This window comes from Silurus meridionalis, chromosome 19, assembly GCF_014805685.1.
Source record: "Silurus meridionalis isolate SWU-2019-XX chromosome 19, ASM1480568v1, whole genome shotgun sequence".
NCBI lineage: Eukaryota > Metazoa > Chordata > Actinopteri > Siluriformes > Siluridae > Silurus > Silurus meridionalis.
This window is the reverse complement of record NC_060902.1, coordinates 2,515,240-2,537,961: the sequence shown is the minus strand read 5'-3', so window position 1 is coordinate 2,537,961 and position 22,722 is coordinate 2,515,240. Positions and strand designations below refer to the sequence as shown.

Below are 22,722 nucleotides of genomic sequence, written 5' to 3'. Positions count from 1 at the left end.
GTAGATGGATGATAAAGCCAAAAGAAGAAGAAGAGTAAGATGGTTCTCTATCTATTTATTTATTATTTGTTTATTTATTTGTAGATGGAATTTGATGGTAAATCTTTACCCCACAACACAAAATTAAATACTTTTTTAATAAGAAAAAATATACAGTAATTCCATTCCAACTAACTCGCTTTTACAAGTCATTCACGTTACCATAAAAAAATTGTTGTGTAAATTTTCCAAAATTACAACAGTGAGGAACACCTCAGTGAAGAGTGCAGTTTAGTACATTTTATGTACACAATTTTGGTTTTTGTTTTGTTTTGTTTGGTTTTTAATTGTAGATAGGCAAGTGTGTTATCTGTAGGTGAATCCAAAAATTGTCTGTCACAAAGTCCATAGTCTTGTTCAAAGCAAATGCAGGACAACCCATTAACACCAACAGCTGAGCACCAGACCCTGGAAAATCAGAAATCCATGAAACCAAGATACAGAGGCAAAAGGGTGTAGATAAACAACCTAACACTGAATTCTACTATTATTGGAAATCCAAGCTGATTTTCTAAAGCGTCACAACAATATTTCAGTACTTTTGCTCTTGAAACTATGGACATATTTTTAGACAGACAGACAGACAGGCAGGTAGACAGACAGACAGACAGACAGATGGTTGTGTGTGTGTTGTGATTGAAACAGGTGCTTGCGATCACAAATTCCTGTGACTAAGAACAAGTAAGCTGCCATGTTTTTTTGGGGATCTGGATCAGCCATGTTTTAGGTCGTGGTGTTCTGGGTAATTGAGTTCTAGTTTTTGATACAAATCCAAATTTTGATGGAAAAAAAGACTTAAAAACAATAATCTATCTATCTGGTAGGGGTGTAAGGGTCCACAAAATACACTTTTGGTTCTGTACATTCCATAGTTTTAATTCACAGTCCTTTTTTCAATTTTGATTTGGTTAGGAGGAAGAAATGCAAAACATAAAATTGGTTGTCATCACTCGGTCGATTTTTTGCTTTGTTACGCGAGCAAAAAATTAAGGTTACGAGCTCGAGACGCCGCTGCTAGATGGCGAAGCGAAGCAAGAAAGCGAAGACTGTGACGAAAATTAAGATAAGCAAAGAAGAAAAAGTAAAGAATTAAAAGTTTAGGGATACGTAGTGTACAGGAGTGATAGTAAAAAACGAGTTTTCCTTCCGCCTCGGCCAGTTGTCTTTTTTAGCTCAAGTCGTCTCATCTCCAAGGTACATACACTGCATAAAACCTCATTATATCTCTTTCTACTATGTTTTTATACAAGATTTGTTATTTAGAAATGTATTTTTCTAATTTAATAACATGAAACATAAAAATTGGGGTGGCATTTTGAGGGTTGGAATGGATTAATGCCATTTTAAGTATTTTCAATTAAGAAAATTTATTTGATGTGCGAGCAAATTGAGCTACGAGCTCGTCCATGGAACGAATTAAATTTGTAGGACAAGGTACTACTGTGTATATATATATATATATATATATATATATATATATATATATATATATATATATATATATATGTATAAAATACATAAAATTAATGCAATAAAGTTTTTTATTATACTGATTAAATTGAGTATATATCCATATCGCTGGACAGTCACACTGTGCTAACGGTACCTGAAACACGATTTGTACTGGGCATGTGAGAAAACTTGCTGAATTATCATGTAGGTTTTGGTCTCTCAGCTCAAGTGAAGGGAAAATTGTGTTAATGCTGTACAAGTTTAAAGGTAGTACATATGGCTGGAAAAGTCATGTGTCCCAATACTTTTAGTGTGTATAGTGTATCTAAGAGGTAATAATACTGTCGGTGTGAATATTTCCACTTCAGGATGCTTTTCCACACGACTAAACACTCGGCAAAATCCCGAGGTGTCATCAGGGAGTGAAGAGCAGCTGCCAATGAGCTGTGAGGATTCGACTGAGTGATGAATGATTTGTGAAATGAAAGCAGGAAATTAGACTTCATCCTGATGACTCTGTAAAGATCTCTCGCTCTGTAAGAGTTATAACACACATGGAGGGGGTGTATAATGGGAGTTAGAGAGTATTTTGTAAGGCATAATGGATGTATAATTGAAGTTATAATGGGGGTATCATAGGGGGTTATAACAGAGAGTATTTTGGAAGGCATAATGGGTGTATAATGGGGCAAAATGAGGTGTGTTATATTATGGTGTGTGTATATTGGGGCTATAATAGAGGTTATAATGGGGTATAATGGGGGTTATAATGGGGCGTGTTATATTGAGCTGGGTATAATGGGGGTTATAATTGGGCGTGTTATATAAAGGTGGGTCTCATGGGGGTTTAATGGGAGTTTATAATGGGAGGTTATAATGGGGCAGTTATATTGAGCTGGGTATAATCGAGGTTTAATGGCGTATAATAAGAGGTTATAATGGTGCAGTTAAACTGAGCTAGGTATAATGGACAGTATAATGGGGTATAATGGGGCAGTTATATTGAGTTGGGTATAATGGGGGTTATAATAGGGCTATAATGAGAGGTTATAATGGGGCATGTTATATTAAGCTGGGTATAATCAGGGTTTAATGGGGATATGATGGTAGGTTATAATGGGGCATTTATATTGAGCTGGGTATAATAGAGGGTATAATGGGGCTATAATGAGAGGTTATAATGGGGTAGTTATATTGAGCTGGGTATATTGGGGGTATAATGGGGGGTATATTAACTGTGACCCTATAATATAAATAATAAATGTAATGAATAATACAATTATAAATATTATGAATTGGACACTTGGTACATGTGTGTGTATATATGGTTGTGTGTGTGTGTGTGTGTGTGTGTGTGTGTGTGTGTGTGTGTGTCAGTGCACAGCAATAAAGAGTCTTTCTCTCACCATCTTTTCTTTTTCTGTCACAGGTGTGTGTGTGTGTGTGTGTGTGTGTGTGTGTGTGTGTGTGTGTGTGTGCGCTTGTAAGCCGTGTGTAGGAGCTGTGTGTAATCTGTATGTAAGCTGAGTGTGATTTGTGCGAGCTGTGTGTGTGTTTGTGTGTGACTAAGCTGTGTGTGAACTGTGTGTGTCTAAGCTGTGTGTGTGTGTGTACGGTGTGTCATGTGTGTCTATATTGTGTTTGTTTAAGATTTGACGTGTCTGTGAGAGCTGTGTGTGTGTGAGAGAGAGCTGTGTAAACTGTGTAAGTGTGTGTGTAAAGAGAGTGAGAGCTGAAAGTATGTGTGATCTTTGTGTGTGAGAGTAGTGGGCATGTTAATGGTATGTGTGTGTGCAAGCTGTGTGTGTGATCTGTGTGTGTGTGTGTGTGTGTGTGTGTGTGTGTGTGTGTGTGTGGTCTGTATGTAAGCTACAGAAATTACAGAAATGTCCCCACTGTGGGACAAATAAAGATATATCTTATCCTATCTTAATGCGTGTGTGTGATGTACATGTGACTTAAGTGTGTGTGTGTGTGTGTCTGTGTGTGTATGTGTGTGTGTGTGTGTGTGTGTGTGTATGTGTGCAAGCATGCATCAGTAAACCGAGGCGTCTTTTAGCCATGACATTATTAGAGGTTAGTGACATTTGCAGGCAGCCAATCTGTCTTCAGGCTGCAGGCCACCGTACAGCGATACTCATCACCACCGGCACCATCTGGATCCTGAACCTTCTGCTCATTACAGCGTCGCTGATACCATACAACACCCCCCTAACCCCCCACCCCCACACACACACACACACACACACGCCCTAAGCGGGACGGATGATCTCAAGATGGAGCGTGTGCACTGTCGAGGCTGAGGCTTGACAAAGAAATGAAAAGAAAGCAAAAAAAAACGATTTGTATATAAATAATATCCGATATCTGAGCTTCGCCGCTGCTCCAGAAATGCCAGTCTGTTTAAAATGCGAGCGCAAATCTGGAACAAAAAAACAAAAAAAACCATGCGATGCAGCCATGACCTTTCCATAATCATTAAATAACGAGACCTTTGATTAGAAATACTAATCGTGGCGTAGAGACACAGTGTGGACGTCGGGACGTTTGTCTGCCTGATGGATTCTGAGCAACGTTTTCCTCAATATGGTGTTTATAGGCATTCATAACACCAGCGTAAGATCTTCATGACATCCTTCACTGCTATTACAATTACATTTTGGAGATAAGGTCCACAAGTCATCTAATGCCATTTATTGAAATGTTGATCTGTTGACATATGATTCTTATGGCATGACTGGTGTTGACACATAGTGTTAATATCATCTTATAACGTGTTGGCATTTGGTTCTTGTGTCAGTTAATGCTGCGTATTTACAAACGTCAGTTTATTGCACTAAAGATTCTTTCGACTTATGACTCTTGTTGACATAAGCTTCTTATGTCATCTTATGTAGCTTTCAGTTAATTATCATTAAATAACAATTGATTTGAAATACTAACCGTGGCATAGAGGTGCCATATGGATCCTGGGCCGTCTGCCTTATGGATTCTGAGTAACATTTTTCTCAATATGGTGTTCATAGAGCTACATAACACCAGCATAAGCGCTTCATGACATCCTTCACTGTTATAATGATGTCTGGTTGACATCAATGCCAATTGATGAGAAGAGGTCCTTGTATAAACCTTATGCCTTTTTCCGAATGAAATTCTTATGTCACCTTATGTCATTTGCTGAGATGAGGTTCTTATGTCATCTGACTTGCGTTCATGATTGTGTAAAAGCAGCCGACAAACCGTCAACATCAAAGCCATTTTTTCTTTGTGCAAATTGATATAAAAATGTTATTTCATTAAACAAATGAAAAGATGACATAAGGTGCATAAGACAATTATGTGAATATGTAAAACACGTTCCACAAGGGTCACTGTATGGCACTGCATAAGATGAAATAAGGCATAAGGTGACAAAAGAACCTCATCTAATAAAATAATAATAATAATAATAATAATAATAATAATAAAGACATAACATAAGGACCTCATTTCAACAAGTGATATAAGATGACATAAGGACTTCATTTCAAAAAGGTAACAGGTATCTTAAAAAAAATCTAATATGGTGACATAAGAAGGCATAGGATTAAGAAAGACCTCTTCTCAACATAAGGACCTAGTCTCAAAAAATGACATAAAGTGACATAGGGACCCTATTTCAACAATTGATTTGAACAAATGCTTTTATTTTGCATAATGCAGAGTTGTCTATAACACTACCTCATTACAGCTGCAAATCTGTTTACTAGCAGCAAATTGTCCTTAAAACTGCGATTTTCAACTTTGTAGGTGACAGAAGCCCAAAGTGGAGGAGGGGAATTGCAGATCAATTTGCGACAGAAATGCGGTGTCTCGTTCTAACTGCTTGATAGATGGAGTCGAACCTGCCTAAATAGAGTGTGACCTTGAAGAGTCGTTAACTGGAGGAAGAGAAGCTGCTCACTCCTTCAACTGACAGTCGGTAGTCTGGGGTTCGTGCACATCGCCACTGTGGATGCAGTAAAAAATACACGAATTTCAGAATGTTATGTCGACCCTGTGATCGCTTTCAGGACATGAAGACGGGAAGAAAAAATGAAAAATATTATTATGGGCTAAAAAAAAGGGCTCTTGTTGATCTTCTACAACATCTTCCACTACAAACGAGCAGGACACATCAGAGCATATTGAACAGACACGACTTTTCCTGTCATACACGTGGTTCTTCCACTAACTGTTACCATCAAGTTGGAAGCACACAATTGTACAGAACGTCTCTGAATTTTCCTTTAACTCACAGATCCAAACCTTTCTTTCTTTCTTTCTTTCTTTCTTTCTTTCTTTCTTTCTTTCTTTCTTTCTTTCTTTCTTTCTTTCTTTCTTTCCATCCTATTATATCTTCCTCCTTTCTTTCTTTCTTTCTTTCTTTCTTTCTTTCTTTCTTTCTTTCTTTCTTTCTTTCTTTCTTTCTTTCTTTCTTTCTTTCTTTCTTTCTTTCTTTCTTTCTTTCTTTCCTGCATTCCATCCTTCCTTCCTTCTATATCCTCTTTCTTTCTTTCTTTCTTTCTTTCTTTCTTTCTTTCTTTCTTTCTTTCTTTCTTTCTTTCTTTCTTTCTTTCCATCCTATTATATCTTCCTCCTTTCTTTCTTTCTTTCTTTCTTTCTTTCTTTCTTTCTTTCTTTCTTTCTTTCTTTCTTTCTTTCTTTCTTTCTTTCTTTCTTTCTGTCTTTCTTTCTTTCCTGCATTCCATCCTTCCTTCCTTCTATATCCTCTTTCTTTCTTTCTTTCTTTCTTTCTTTCTTTCTTTCTTTCTTTCTTTCTTTCTTTCTTTCTTTCTTTCTTTCTTTCTTTCTTTCTTTCCATCCTTCCATCCTATTATATCTTCCTCCTTTCTTTCTTTCTTTCTTCTTTCTTTCTTCTTTCTTTCTTTCTTTCTTTCTTTCTTTCTTTCTTTCTTTCTTTCTTTCTTTCTTTCTTTCCATCCTTCCTTCCTATTATATCTTCCTCCTTTCTTTCTTTCTTTCTTTCTTTCTTTCTTTCTTTCTTTCTTTCTTTCTTTCTTTCTTTCTTTCTTTCTTTCTTTCTTTCTTTCTTTCTTTCTTCCTTCCTATTATATCCTCCTCCTTTCTTTCTTTCTTTCTTTCTTTCTTTCTTTCTTTCTTTCTTTCTTTCTTTCTTTCTTTCTTTCTTTCCATCCTTCCTTCCTATTATATCTTCCTCAATTCTTTCTTTCTTTCTTTCTTTCTTTCTTTCTTTCTTTCTTTCTTTCTTTCTTTCTTTCTTTCTTTCTTTCCATCCTTCCTTCCTATTATATTTTCCTCCTTTCTTTCTTTCTTTCTTTCTTTCTTTCTTTCTTTCTTTCTTTCTTTCTTTCTTTCTTTCTTTCTTTCTTTCTTTCTTTCTTTCTTTCTTTCTTTGTCTGTTTCAGTCCAGTGACATCAATAAAAAGAGAAAGAGAACAGCCTCGGAGGGATAAACACACCAAGCAGAGGAGAGCTGAAAAGCTGAAAAAAAAATCGCTTCTTTCCCAACTCTTAAAGTCGGAACTGCCAGATCCCTACACATTGAAAACTTTCCCATTATGCAACCCTGATACTAATGATTCCATGAGTATTGTAGAAATAAATGTCTGATAGATTCTGAGATTCTGAATTTCCTCATTCTTACACACTCGTGTTGTGGTAAATGTGAGAATTTAAAAGGCTTAAAAACTTCACCCAATTGGTACGATGGGTTTTTTTCAGCAGAGATGATCATAGCCTCAGACTCTCTCTCTTGTGTTTTGGCAGAAAGTCCAGTCTGATGCTAATGAAGAAGTTTAATCTACCTGAACGCTCCCCCCCATGGGCATCCCATTTTAATTATGTTATTAAATGTCTCCCGCCAGTGCTAATAGGCTGCATAGCAACACGCCACTTCTCTAAAGAGTTTTGCCGGGTGAAAAAAAAACGGGAACTTGACTGCAGCTATTAGAGCCGTCTCTGCCAAAATCACTATTAGAAAAGAAAAACGCTGTGAAGTGGAGCAAATACGCGATTAGACTTTGCCCCAATGGGCCCAAAGCATCTCAATTTATCTCCATTTACTGGGCAAATTTTTTTTTTTATAGTTTAAAAACATGGACTACACGCAGGAGGATTTCACATCCCGTAATAACATGTTTACAGAGACAACTTGGAATCAGATTTGTCCTGTTGAATAATATCCCACGTGAGCTGAAGGAAAAAAAAGAAATAAAAAAATGATGTGATGAAGCTGTTCTTTATTATTTATTATACAGAAACACGTCTCGAAGTGTTTTATTCCACTTAAACTTTATACCACAACAGTTAGTCAGAGGAAGTAACACTGTGAACACTATACAGTGTCCATGAAATCCATGATAATGGTGTCAATGGTGTCCATAATGTCTATAGTGTCCATGGAACACGTTTATTATGTTTATGGTTTCCATAATGTCTATGGAATCTGTGTTTATGGTGCCTAAAGTGTCCATAATGTCCATAATGTCAATGGAATCCATATTTATGGTGTCTATGGTGTCTATAATGTCTATGTTGTCCATTTCAGTCCATGTTAATGGTGGATTTTTTTTGTCCATAATGTCCATGGAATCCAAGTTTATGGTGTCTATAATGTCCATTGAAACTATGTCCATGGTGTTAATGTAATATTTGTGTCTACTGTGTCTATGGAATTCAGCTTTATGGTTTGTAAAGACTCTATAATGTCCATTGTGTCTTTGGTAACCACGTTTATGGTGTCTATGGTGTCCATGGAATTCATGTTGATTATGTCTATGGAATTTGTTTTTTTGGTGCCTAAAGTGTCCATAATGTCCATAGTGTCAATGGAATCCATATTTATCATGCCTATGGTGTCCAAGTTGTCCATTTAGTCCATGTTTATAGTGGATATTTTCAGTTCATAATGTCATTGTTGTACATGAATTCTCCTTTTATTGTGTCTATGGTGTCCGTAATGTCCATGGAATCCGAGTTTATGGTGTCTATAATGTCTATTGAAACTATGTCCATGGTGTAAATGTAATATTTGTGTCTATGGTGTCTTTGGAATCCACGTTTATGTTGTCTATGATGTCCATGGAATCCATATTGATGGTGTATAATGTTGATAATGTCTAAGGTGTCCATGGAATTCATGTTTATTATGTCTATGGTTTCCATAATGTCTAGAATCTGTGTTTATGGTGCCTAAAGTGTCTATAATGTCCATAGTGTCAATGGAATCCATATTTATGTTGTCTATGGTGTCCATAATGTGTATGTTGTCCATTTCAGTCCATGTTAATGGTAGATTTCTGGAGTTCATAATGTCAATGTTGTCCAAGAAATCTACTTTTATTGTGTCTTTGGTTTCCATAATGTCCATGTAATCCAAGATTATGGTGTCTATAATGTGTATTATAACTATGTCCATGGTGTAAATGTAATATTTGTGTCCATGGTGTCTTTGGAATCCACGTTTATTGTGTCTATGATGTCCATGGGATCCATATTGATGGTGTATAATGTTGATAATGTCTAAGGTGTCCATGGAATTCATGTTTATTATGTCTATGGTTTCCATAATGTCTAGAATCTGTGTTTATGGTGCCTAAAGTGTCTATAATGTCCATAGTGTCAATGGAATCCATATTTATTATGCCTATGGTGTCCATGTTGTCCATTTAGTCCATGTTTATAGTGGATTTTTTGAGTTCATAATGTCAGTGTTGTCCATAAAATCTGCTTTTATTGTGTCTATAATGTCCATAATGTCCATGGTGCCAATGGAATTCATATTTAAGGTGTCTATGGTGTCTATAATGTCAATTGAAACCATGTCCATGGAATCCAGTATTATGGTTTGTAAAGTCTCCATAATGTCCATGGTGTCTTTGGAATCCACAATGTCCATGGAATCCATACTGATGGTGTATAATGTTTATGGTGTCTATGGAATCCATGTTTATTATGTCAGTGGTGTTCAGAATGTTCATGGTGTACATGATATTAACATGTGCCAGTTTTATGCCAATGAGTTTGCTGTTTTCAGTTTGAGAAAGTTTAACGTCATACTGGCACATTCAATACCCAGATTTGATCTTCTCTTCTCTTTCATTCCCTCACTGACTGACTGACATGAGACAATGTTGGAGCAAATCTGAAAAACAGGGCTTAGAAATGTTACTATACAAACAGATTATAATAAAACACGAGACTGCGGAGATCATTAGCTCATTCAGGCTGTTCTTTCTTTCTTTCTTTCTTTCTTTCTTTCTTTCTTTCTTTCTTTCTTTCTTTCTTTCTTTCTTTCTTTCTTTCTTTCTTTCTTTCTTTCTTTCTTTCTTTCTTTCTTCTGAATCATTAAACTGAGTCATGATTCGACAAACAACTCAAAACACAAAGAAGACAAAAAGATGTCAAGTACAGATCAAACCCTTTTCGCTGTTCAAAATACTGTGCAATCGCACGCCAGACGAGACGGACGCGTTCGTGTTAATGAGCGTTAAACAGTCGTTAATTGTCTGACTGAATTGCTGCCACCTCTTCAGGCTCGTCTAATTGATTTGTGTCGAAACGGAGGAAGGAATCTGTCTCTCAGTGCCTGCGACAAAATTGGAGGGAATGTCGGAATGAGAGTTACTGATATTATTTCTGCTCCAAATTACTGAGAAAACGAGTTTTGTCCTTTCGTCTGTCTGATTCTTGTGAAGCCAGACTTCGATTTATTTACAAGTTCAATATTGAATAGATTGAATAGTTCAAAAGGAGAAAATTTATGTTTATATCCATACAAAATATTTGAGTCTATCTCGTGTGTGAACTAATCCTAGTGCAAAAGTATTTGCACCCTTGCCAGACACATTGCAAACACAATGTCGTCTTAGTGTGGGGCAATGAGAACAGCAACAAAATGTTTAAATCACACATATGGAACTGCCCCCCTTTGTGAGCATGTAGTCTTTTACAATAAATTGTTTAAATTCAATATAAACAATTCACAACAAAACATTTGCAATTATTAATATTTTTTGTATGACTCTCTATTCCAGCCTTCTATAGAGTTCATATACAATATTCCCAAAGGTGCTTGGACCCCGATGATCGCAGTGCTCCAGGTCACATACTTTTACTATTAATTGTCCATATTTTTTGTGTTTACCAGCACTTTAACTTCAATATGATTTTCGCCTGCTCCGCCTACCTCTGATGTCCAGTGACTGATAAAATTGCTTTTGCAGACCAAGGAATCACGTTATTATTTCTGCCGTTTGTGACTTTCTGCATCGTGAAAGAAATGGAAGAAAAAATGGACGAGTCATAATCTAGGTGACCAGACAGCAGCTAATGGCTTCACAGTCATTTCCCTTTTGTCCAAAAGCCCTTTCTTCCAGCCATCACAAAAAAAAACCCAAATACAGAAGTCCATCGCAATGAATTATGGAACAGTAATGAAAAAAAGGATGAACAACCATGGAGGAGGTTTTGTTTGTTTAGTAGTGCCTTTATTGTGCAGACAATTTCTCCTCATAGCCGAGTGTGGAGAGCTAAGTGATTGTGTGTGTGTGTGTGTGTGTGTGTGTGTCTGTATATATATATATATATGTCGTCCTGATCTTTGCAATGTCTCTGTAGTGCATTTTCTCCACTTATTGATGATGGTTTTGACAGTGTTCTATGATAAATTCAGTGCTTTCATAGTCTTTTATAAACCTTTCCTGATTGCTGCCTTTCAACAAATAAGTCTCACAGTTTCTTTGGCAAATCTTTGTGGCCCATGGCTTTTAGAACAGTGCAAAAATGGTGGTACCTCAGTGGTTAAAGCAGTGATTTTCCACAAAGAGCCGGTGTGGGTGCAGGTTTTCATTCAATGACTGCGAGTCCACATGACATTCTACATGTTTAATTCTTAGGATTTTCTTGATTGGTTTGGAATGAAACGCTGCACCCGCACCGGCCCTTTGTGTAAAAGATTGAACACCCCCGGGGTTGAACATCGGGCATTGGACTTGGGACCCTAAACAGGTCCCTTAACCACGTAGCAGCTCAGATATATGAATGAGATCAATGTAATTCACTCTGAAAACGGGCATCTGTTTAATGCAGCGAATGTAATCTTAAACATTTGAGCAAATACTCCAGCAACAGCTGACTTTTACCAGCTTTTAATCAGAACCAATGTAACTGATAGCAGATGTGGGTTAACCTACAGGCCTCATTCTGAGTGTGACTGTGAGTGTAAATGTCTGACATAAAAGTCAGACATTTATGTTGTTATTTCTGTCTGTAGAATTGCAATTGCATAAGAGTGAGTAGACCTTTTATATCTGCTGTAAATGTGTGTGTGAGATTTGAAATACAATTAATCCCTTTATCAGAACCCCCACCCCCAACACACACACACACACACACACACACACACACACACACACATTCACTCTTCCTCCTCACTGCCAGCTGACAGATTAAACCTGTGCTTTGACACAATAGTGAAATCACACGACGGGGTGTTAATATCATGCGGAACCTTCGCTTGATGTAACATCGTGTCTAAAAATGGTGCATGCTACAGTAAGACCTCTTTACTAAACATCGTTCTGTTCAGTAAACATTTATAAACCATACGAAGTTCTTATAGTGAATTTAAAGATATGATAATAATAGAAAATGCATATAAAGATTTGACATACACTTTTGCTAGTATGTAACAAATCCTGTTATTTTTATTCATTTTATACAACCGTTAATGAACAGAGGTTATAACAATAACAAATACATAATTATAAGACATTGTTATCGCACAATGAGTGCATTCACGGAATTTCTTATTTCTTAGTCTTCTTTAAGAAGTATGTCAAGCACCTTCTGCGGTTTGCGCCGGATCTCCGCAATGCTGTCAAAAAAAGGGCAAACTGTGTCCTGGATCTTCATCTTCATAAGAAAGGCAAAGTCCCCAAGAGCCAAATCCGGCGAGTAGGGTGGGTGCGGAAGTGAGATCGTGTTGATTGTTCTTTGACGATCATCATGCGCAAGTTGCTGAATGTTTTCAACATTTTCAGGGATTGAGCTCGTTGAAGGTCTTCCAGATCTTTCCTCGTCTTCCAGTTATATTCTTCCTCTCCTGAAGCATGCGTGCCGCTCGAAACACTTCGAACGTCTCATTGCAGCGTCACCGTATGTCAACCTTATGTCATGCCAAACGTCACTCAAATTTCACATTTGCTCTTTGTTCTAACTTGATCTTTGTCAATGATCATCACAGACATGCTAATGCATGTGGTCAGAATATCATTATCAGTCTCGAAACTTTATGATACTAGCTCGTAATGTTATATTTTATGAAAGTGTGTAGTCCAAAAGTGTCCACTGTAACTTCTAAAAAAAAATGACAGGACAGGATTTGGTTGGGGTTGAGCTCAGAGCTCTATAACAGGCTCATGACCACTCCAACCCATGTAAGGGAGATCTTTATGGAGCTGGCTTTGTGCACAAGGGCATTGCCATGCTGGAACAGGTTTGGAACTTCTAGTTAATTTGCCACCACATTCGAAAACATTCGAACAGTTTGGAGAAGAACTACATACTGTATTGTCTGTGTCGGGTGTCCAAATACTTTTGGGCATAAAGTGTGTATGCTGTACTGTATATATAAATGCATAAAATAAATATATAAACCTGATCAAGGAAAGAAAACGAAAATGATTTCGACCAATCGGAATCCAGAATTCCACAACGCAGCAGTATAAGTGACTAATTAATGTATAATTAATAATTAATTTTTTTATAAACAGTATTTTATCATCATGCACAGCTGCATAATCTTGTCCATTTTTCCATCCTAGAGTAAAGAGATAAGTAATAATACCACAGATGTAACGTTGAGATCTAAAATGAATTGGAATATAAAAAAAAACAATATCCAGTCTTTTTTATTTTACTCCTCCATCTTCATACGTTACAGTCCTCACTTTCTTTCTGCTACATCTGTAATCCCTTTAAAGCCACAACGTTACAGAGATTTCATCATGCAGCTGTTGTGATTATTAATTGTCTATTTATTCACTCAATGCAAAATCTATTCATCTCATTAAATCTGTGTGTGTGTGTGTGTGTGTGTGTGTGTGTGTGTGTGTGTGTGTGTGTGTGTGTGTGTGTGTGTTTGTTTGCACTTTGCTGATGGGGAATGTTTACTGATAACAGTTGAGCATTGACAGGATTTTAATTTTAAAAAATTAATTTCAAATTGAATACTACCACAATCAAAAAAACATTCCGTACTGCCATCCTATACAGCTTGGTTTGGTGGTACTGGGATTTGAACTTGGTGGCAGCTTGGTTTGGTGGTATTGGGATCTAAACTCAGCAGCAGCTTGGTTTGGTGGTACTGGGATTAAAACTCAGTGGCAGCTTGGTTTGGTGCTCTTGGGATTTAAATTAAGTGGTAGCTTGGGTTGATGGTACTGGGATTTGAACTCAGTGGCAGCTTATTATGGTGGTACTAGGATTTAAACTCAGTGGCAGCTTAGTTTGGTGGTACTGGGATTAAAACTCAGTGGCAGCTTGGTTTGGTGCTCTAGGGATTTAAATTAAGTGGTAGCTTGGGTTAGTGGTACTGGGATTTGAACTCAGTGGCAGATTATTTTGGTGGTACTGGGATTTTAACTCAGTGGCAGCTTGGTTTGGTGGTGGCAGCTTGGTTTGATGGTGCTGGGATTTAAACTCAGCTTGGTCCAAAGTCCAGTTAATTAACGGGTGAGCTACCATTTTACCAATGTCCCAACAATATTTAAAACCTTCCGCTATCGTTTCTCTCCTTTCTTTCCAAAATCATTGAACGCACTGTCTATAATCAATTGTCAATGTCTTGCATAACAACTTGCAAGACTGCCCTCTTGGTCAGATAACCTGTGCACTGTTACATAATTTAACATTGAATAACTAACTAACTAACTAACTAACTAACTAACTAACTAACTAACTAACTAACTAACTAACTAACTAACTAACTACTCACTAACTAACTAACTAACTGTTTATAAGGTTTTCTCGACGGTTCTGTCCGACATTATCTGATGCTTTAGATGTTTATTTCCACTTTAATAAGAGCTTCGACTGCATTCAGATGATTATGCAAACACACCCCAGGTGTTCTGACCCTTTTAAAACATGCATTATGCAAAAGCTGCTCACATTAACGTGCCAAAAATCACAAACGCTGGCGCGAGTCTCAGGCAGGAATTAGCAACCTGAAGCACTCACCCGTTTCATGCATTACATTCGAATATAAACACACATATATTATCCAGTGCATTCATTTACAGCACCAATGAAGTCTTTAAAGAAAGACCTTGCTAATAGAAGAACTGTAATCTGCAGTAATGCAGTGTGTGTGTGTGTGTGTGTGTGTGTGTGTGTGTGTGTGTGTGTGAGTATTGTACTTTGAATGCTGTTTTTTGTGGCATTTAAGTGAAAAACACAAAAGAGAATAAAAATTCTGATGAAACGAATAAAAAAAAAATTATCAAAAATTTGGAAAAAATGTTAAAATAATTGCATTTTTTTGTTCTGAGGTTCGTGCAGGTTGAGTTTATTCTTTTTTTTTTTTTTTTTTTTTTTGCAATTGAAAATTTGATTTACGAAACATTTCTTGTTTTTTTATATGAAAAAATTATATATAGAAATTATGAAAAAAAAAAAGAAACGACTTTTTTATCCTTGGAGTGTCTTAAAGTGTACAATATTTCTAATCAAACATAGAATCCTAACCTGAAAGTCAAAGGGAATATCATTGGTGGTCTTGTCTTAGGAAGAAGCGTCCAATCAGGAGCCATTTACACAATTGATAGATAATATGACACAAACTAGAGCAACATATTCAAAGTTCTCAGATAATCTAGAACATCATAGGGCAGGGCAGGTGTGAGTATCTGGAGATATTGATTATCACTATAAGAAGAAGTTGTGTTGGACTCCCGTTTCCTGTCACACTTGTCGCTTTTTTAAACTTTTTCAGCACATAGTGATCCATATGAACTTCTCAGCATGAAGCCAAAATGTTGGATGAAGCCAATGATAAATTTTGTAATGATGGCTGATATTTTACATCCAGGATTTTCAAGAGTCCCACAAACCTGATTAACTCGAAAGCACACAATAAGAGTGCAAGAAACAATAAATGAGGTGTAAATTGTAAATTTTGAGCAAAAATAATCATTTCCAAACATTAATTAAATTATCATACGTTTATATTTTAAAAGCAAAAAAAAAAAACAGAAAGAAAACGAATGAACGTCTCCCTTCAAAGTGAACTCTAAAACAGTTTTAATTTTTTAAGTGCACATTTTCTTTAAAATTAAAAAAGAACAAAAGGACTATGAAAGAAAATCATGTCTAATGTCTTTATCAGTCAAATTTATTTCCATCAATTGTTTACACCCTTTTATAAAACTACTAACCCAAGAAAAGAACTTCAGCAGGAGCAGGAGACAGGATTAAAAGGTCCACATAACATCTACATTTAGTATAAATCTATTAGTTTTAAGGTATCTATCAGCTAGTGAGCTCTGAACCCATGACCAATTCTTATTTAGAAGATATAGACATTTAAAACACATGTCCATGTCATCATTCTGCACTTCAGCCTCTAACATGATGGAAATCATATCAGCAAGAGGGAAATGACTTGGAGAAATCCTCCACTAGTGAATTCAGTGCATCTCTATTGCTCAGTTTCATTTAAAAAAGGAGAAGCGAATTGATTCGTCCCACAGTGATGTCTCGATTCAGAGGACATTTCAACACTACAGTACATAGAAATGTAGATTTTGGTGTTTATTATAAGGCTTAAATTCTGTGGAGGCCCTGAGCATTTCTTCACTATGCAATAAAAAAAAATATAAAAAAAATAAATAAATAAATAAAATTAATTAACAAACTAAAATAAAAAAGTATAAAATAAGATAGATAGATAGATAGATAGATAGATAGATAGATAGATAGATAGATAGATAGATAGATAGATAGATAGAACAATAAAATAAATACATAAAAAAGAATCATATTAAAAACTAAAATAAATACAATTATTACAAAATAAATATATATTGAATAATAATAATATAAAAGATTCCATATACAAACAAACAAAAAAATGATAATGATGAGCTGCGTTTTAAAACTGTCAGCATTCTTATACATCAGAACTGATCAGAACCCAGAATTCCTGCAATTTTTTTTTTGCCAAATAACATACTAATGACTTAAAACACGTTTTACGTTTAAAATGAGACCACTTTCCACTATCAAATATCACCTACACAAATCCATCTTACTCTGGCCTTCCTGCTATTGGTTAATGAACTCCTCCCCGGCAGCACTACGCTTTCCAATCAGATAGATCTCTGTTTACAAGCTGTTATGAATAAGTCGAGCCCTCGGAGGCAGAGGAACATGTGTGGAGGAGTGTAAGTGGGTTAAATCAAGTCACTAAGTGAAGTGGATTTGACAAGGCTCCCTAGCAGCCGACATCCATGTACTGATTCATCCACTTTGAAATGTATATTTCCCTCTCTGTCGTTTTTTACTCCTTTATCCAGACTGGAAAAAAGAGGTGTCATAATACAGAGAGAAGAGAAGAGAAGAGAAGAAGAGAAGAGAAGAGAGAAGAGAAGAGAAGAGAAGAGAAGAGAAAAGAAAAGAGAAGAGAAAAGAAGAGAAGAGATTAAAGGAGAGGAGAGGAGATAGGAGGAGAGGAAAGGAGATAGAAGGAGAGGACAGGAGAGGAGAAAAGATGAGAGGAGATGAGATAAGAGTAGAAAATGGAGGATAAGAGGAGATGAGATGAGATGAGATGAGAGGAGAAAGGAGGGAGAGCGGAGATGAGAGGAAATGAGAGGAAGGAGAGCGGAGATGAGAGGAGAGAGAAGAGGAGAGAAGAGGAGAGGAGAGAAGAGAAGAGAGGAGAGAGAGGAGAGGAGAGGAGAGGAGAGGAGGAGAGGAGATGGGAGGAAAGGTAGGAGAGAGAGGAGAGGAGAGAGCAGAGAAGAGAGAAGAGGAGAGGCAGAGCAGAAAAGAAAGGAGAGGAGAAGAGAGAAGGGAGGAGAGGAGAGGAGAGAAGTTTGAGAGCAGAGCAGAGAGGAGAGGAGAGGAGAGGAGAGGAGAGGAGAGGAGGACTTTGTGCTTTGTTTTGATCAGCATTTTAGAAAGCACTCGTTTTTGTTCATGAAGACATTGTAGCATGTGTGTGTGCACATGCGTGCGTGCGTTTGTGTGTGTTTGCGTGTAAGCGTGTGTGTGTGTGTGTGTGTGTGTGTGTGTGTGTGTGTGTGTGTGTAGGACTGTGAGAAATGAGCATGGAGGGCGGAAGCTTAACACTATTGCTTTGACACTTAACCTCAGACAACAAACACACACAAATATTACTATTATTATTAAAATGTATTATGTTGTACAAGCATTGATCCTGGCCTGAGTCAGATTTCTTTAGAAGAGTGTAAAAAAATATCATAAAACTGAATAATTATCAGTAGCAAATAAAAAAAAGTATATATATATTCTGTGGTATCCTACCCAAATCAATCAATCTCTCACTACCGTCATCATGACGCCATGGCTACAGAAACGCAGTAGAACACATCACACAGGAATCTCATACAGTGAGAATGAAAGTCATTTCTAAAGCAATAAATTCAACACAATGAACACAATTCAACACGTCTCATTTCACTGTAGCCACAACTGCACCTCCAGCATTAATCATCTCTAACAAAAGCATCGATATTAACTTCATTAAATAAACCTGATGCGGGTTATGAGCACTGACTAGTGCTTTCTCTGACCATCCAATCAAAGGATGTGAAAATGCTGATGTTATTGGATGCCTGCTGGATGGCCTCAATGTCACCAACTTGAAATCTAATTTGTTAAAGCTAAATCCTTCTCGCAGCATGAACTGTACGCTGCAAGGTCCTTCAGTGTTCATTTTGAAGGCCTCAATGCAGATTCTTTTGACTGGGCAAAACGTGATGTGGTGGCTGAATTTTAATTGGATAGAAACTCTACTGTAAACAGAATAAATACATATTCATGGACAGAAATATATTAAGACACAGGTCAGCAGAGAAGGCATTGCTGGCCCTAATGGCCTGCCACTAATACAACGTTCTGTAAGATGAAAAACCAGGTCACTTACCAATGCAAGCCTCTCTGTGCTCCTCAAACCCAGCACTGCACACACAGCGTCCAATAGGAACCAGCCACTCCCCCTCAGCGCTGCAGTACATCTTAGGCGTGTCCTTCTCCTCAGCATGATCCACGCACTGACCTCTCACCTCCACCAGGGACGAGGAATCTGCCCCAGTCACCACGTCCGTGAACACAGCCAGGTTCCTCGCCAGGCCGGTGCATTTTTTGTAGTAAACTCGCACCGAGACGATGGCGATGCAGGCCCCGATGTCCTGAAATGCCAAATAGAAGCCGCGCTTGCTCAGAGGCCCCACGCCACGCACCTCCGTGTTCAGCTTCAGCCTCCTGACTCCCAGGTCCACGTTGGTGAAGCTCTCATCGGCAGCGATGGTGTCGATCTTGGAGAACTGGTTTTCTCGGAGGCCGGTTCCGACGTCCCGCTCCGTCTCGCAGTAGTGGAGGTTGAAGGTCTCCTTGCATGTGCCAAGAACGCCAGGCATGCTGTTGCAGTCGCGGAGTGTGAACTTGATCTCCGCATAGACCCGATGCGCGCCGCTGCGCTGGATCCATTTGGTACGCAGCCAGTTGTTCTGGTTGGGGCTCATGACATTGCACACCTGGTACGTATGAATGGGGCTGAAGTATTCGTCCATTTCGTTAATTGCGTCCCACTGCCAATAAAGGACGAGGAAGTTCAAGTTAGAGACACCACTACACCACTAATGGCATACATTTTACTTTCACTACAAACAGCTTTAATGTTTTACACAGAATTTATGGAAAACAGACAATTCACTAAGGGGTTAAATGTGTTGTGCAGTTTGTATTTTATTGCAGTCCACAGACCAACAAATGATGAGAAGAACGGAAGTGTCCAGTTTTCCTCTACCTGCTCAATGTAAGAGTGACCGAGATACAGTTTTGGATGATGTAGTAGATAGGTAGTCAGATGGATGGAATGATGACTACATAAGTATCTTAGTATATGTGACTGTAATGTACAGCGATGACATTATGACATCATAACATTATGAGCAGTGAAGTAAAGAACACTAATGATCTCTTCATCATGGCACCTGTTAGTGGGTGGATTTATCTATTAGGCAGCAAGTGAACATTTTGTCCTTAAAGTCGACGTGTTAAAAGCAGGAAAAATGGGCGAGCGTAACGATTTGACAAGGAACAAATAGTGATGTCTAGACGTCTGGGTCAGAGCGTCTCCAAAACTGCAGCTCTTGTGGGATGTTCCCGGTCTGCAGTGGTCAGTATCTATTAAAAGTGCTCCAAGGAAGGAACAGTGGTGAACTGGCAACAGGGTCGTGAGGGACGAGGCTCATTGATGCACGTTGGGAGCGAAGGCTGGTCTGTGTGGTCCGATCCAACAGCTCAAACTGCTGAAGAAGTTCATGCCATTGATGCTCGATGCGTCAAGACTGTTTTAGCAGCAATGTTATAGTAATGTTATACCTGATCAGTGTGTATGTGACAAATTAAATCTTCTAATCCAAAGTACCATATACAGTACTTCTCCACTGACCTTTCAGATGCTAACCCAGGCCCTGCTCCACTCTATACCAACTGCTGTCAAGGCAAGACTTGTCAAATCATCGAATCAACAATTCATCGAGAGCTTTAAGGTCTTCAGGCAATCAGATCAGTTTTCTCGGCGAGCTCATGAAACATTAACGATGGCCAGTTGAAGGCTAGTTGCACTCTGCAAGACCTCAAGCTGGACCATATGGGACAGTGCGTCCATCAAGTTGGCTTTTATCTTCATGACTGCTCCACAGGCCCTGAAGATCGCTCACTGCCCAGGAACAAGCGTGGAAGGGTAATTAATCACAGAGAGGTGGGTACAAATGGGGCAAACTGAGACTCCAGGTAAGTGGCTTCAACTCGCACATATCAGTATGGAAAAATATTGAGGTGTTGTTATGTAGAGGATATGTGTGTGTGTGTGTGTGTGTGTGTGTGTGTGTGTGTGTGTGTGTGTGTGTGTGTGTGTGTGTGTGTGTGTGTGTGTGTGTGTGTGTGTGGTAAAGGTATTCCCATAAAAATAAAACCTGACCAAAACCCTACTTTTTTTTCAAATGAAATAATCTGAGAGACTCAACATTACAAAATAAAATTTGTTTATATTGTAGAAATAACAATTTTTTTCTTTCCCTGTCTCTTCCAGCATCTTGTGGAGGATTAATATGTTAATGGAACATCACAGCTGCTTCAGGAACCTCAGCGGAAGAGTAAAGATTTACCTCAACGCTTTTGTCAAATTTCACACTTAATGTTTTCTCGGAGTAGATCATATTTTCTCTGTTCTCGTTTCCGCTGCGTGTTCGAGCCTAAAGCGTGGGACGAGAAAAACAATTTGCGATATGAAAACCGTCATTTCAGACGACTCACAGCGTCTGAGAACGTTCCTACTATACGTCAGCAGAAAATGTATCAGAGGTGTCTCAGTGATACACACAGTCTTATAGTAAGTAATATTAAGCTTCATTAGCATTTATGAAGGAGCATTTCATTTCAATTGGCTGTTGAAGTTGAACTAGGAGACACAAACCTGTTCCAGTATGACAATGCCCCTGTGCACAAAGCCAGCTCCATGAAGATCTGATTTATATGGTTTGGAAGTGTGTGGAAGATCTTGAGTGGCCTGCCATAAGACTTTAGAAACCCCATTGAACACCTTTGGGATGAATGTGAAAGTTGACTGAACCCCAGGCCTCCTCACCTTCTCACCTACATCACTACCTGAATTTACTAACACCCTTGTGAACAAATCTGTACAAAATCTAGTGGAACATCTTCCCAGAAGAGTGGAAGTTGTTTGAAAAGTCCATTGGGATTAAATGTTAAATTTGCGAACAGAGCACCCTTGACACCCCCAACACACATACACACACACACACACCGGGACTGACATTAACTCTCACGTCTCTCTTCTTCACTCGTTACGAATGGCAAATATTTACTCGAACATCTGCAGGTCCGGAGTTAAGCACGGGAGAAAAAAATGACGACCTCTGACAGCTCGCGAAGACGAGGCTGTTCCTCCGAGATAAAGTGCACTCCGCGTTCCTCCGGTGCTCAGCGCTCTGTATTTACCCGAGGAAAAGAAAGAAGTGATTGTCCACAGCAGTTATCAAGGCTTAACAGATGTGGATAAACATCTGGCTGTAGTATATTTGCGCTCTTACAAATAAAGCGACTTTTCTTGGTACCGAAGTAGACGACGAGGACACATATTGTACCCTTTAGACATGGCACTGTAAAAGGATCATTATTTAATCATTGAAACCATTGAAAGGGACTTCTGCACTTTCCTTCTGCAGAAGGTTCATGGTAGCACTCCAGTTTGAGAGAAACACCTGTCCGAGAGACCTGTCATCTCCTGCTAATATAAAATAATATAAAACTTCTATTCATATCCAGTATTAGAGCTTACGTAAGCCTCGAAGGGTTCTTCGGGTTTTTCCCAAAGGAACCCCTTAGATCTTAAAACCTTGAATCTGCTCTGACCTTCTAACACTTCTTGCACCTGAAAGTGTAGACGCCTGCTTAATGATTCTCCCGAAGAGACATGAAGGAGGGAAGAAAAAAATCAGCTACGTTTAAACGCCCGTAATTGGACCTTGTTCGCTCTTGTTCTTTATCGTAGTGGATACGGTGGGCATGAGGCAGGAATGTCAGTTGATCACAGAGCAGTGGACACACACACACACACACACACACACACACACACACACACACAGAGAAGCAATTTATCTTAGCCAATTCACCTAGCAGCACATTTCCGGGAAGCAGGCAGTAATTGGAGAACCTGGAGGAAACCTGTACGGACGCAGGGAAAACTCGAGTTCAGCTGAGAATACTTGAGCTGTGAGACTGTAATGCGACCTGCTGCCCCACCAGGCCATTCTGTTTTCTTTCTTTTCTTTTATGTGTTTTTTTTAATATGCCTAACATTTAAAAGTAATTACCACACACACACACACACACACACACACACACACACACACACATCGGTGCGCACACACTCACTCAAAACACAAATTCCTC

The 22,722-nt window shown here is 38.3% G+C and overlaps 1 protein-coding gene across 4 annotated transcripts in view; it reads right to left on the bottom strand.

Moving 5' to 3' along the window:
* Positions 1–22,722, bottom strand: part of epha8 (eph receptor A8) — a 79,601-nt gene that overhangs the window by 23,450 nt on the left and 33,429 nt on the right. For all 4 annotated transcript variants that reach the window (XM_046875239.1, XM_046875240.1, XM_046875241.1 and 1 more), the window contains one exon: positions 18,668–19,331. In XM_046875239.1, coding sequence (XP_046731195.1) covers positions 18,668–19,331 — 664 coding nt within the window. The remainder of the gene's footprint in view (positions 1–18,667; positions 19,332–22,722) is intronic.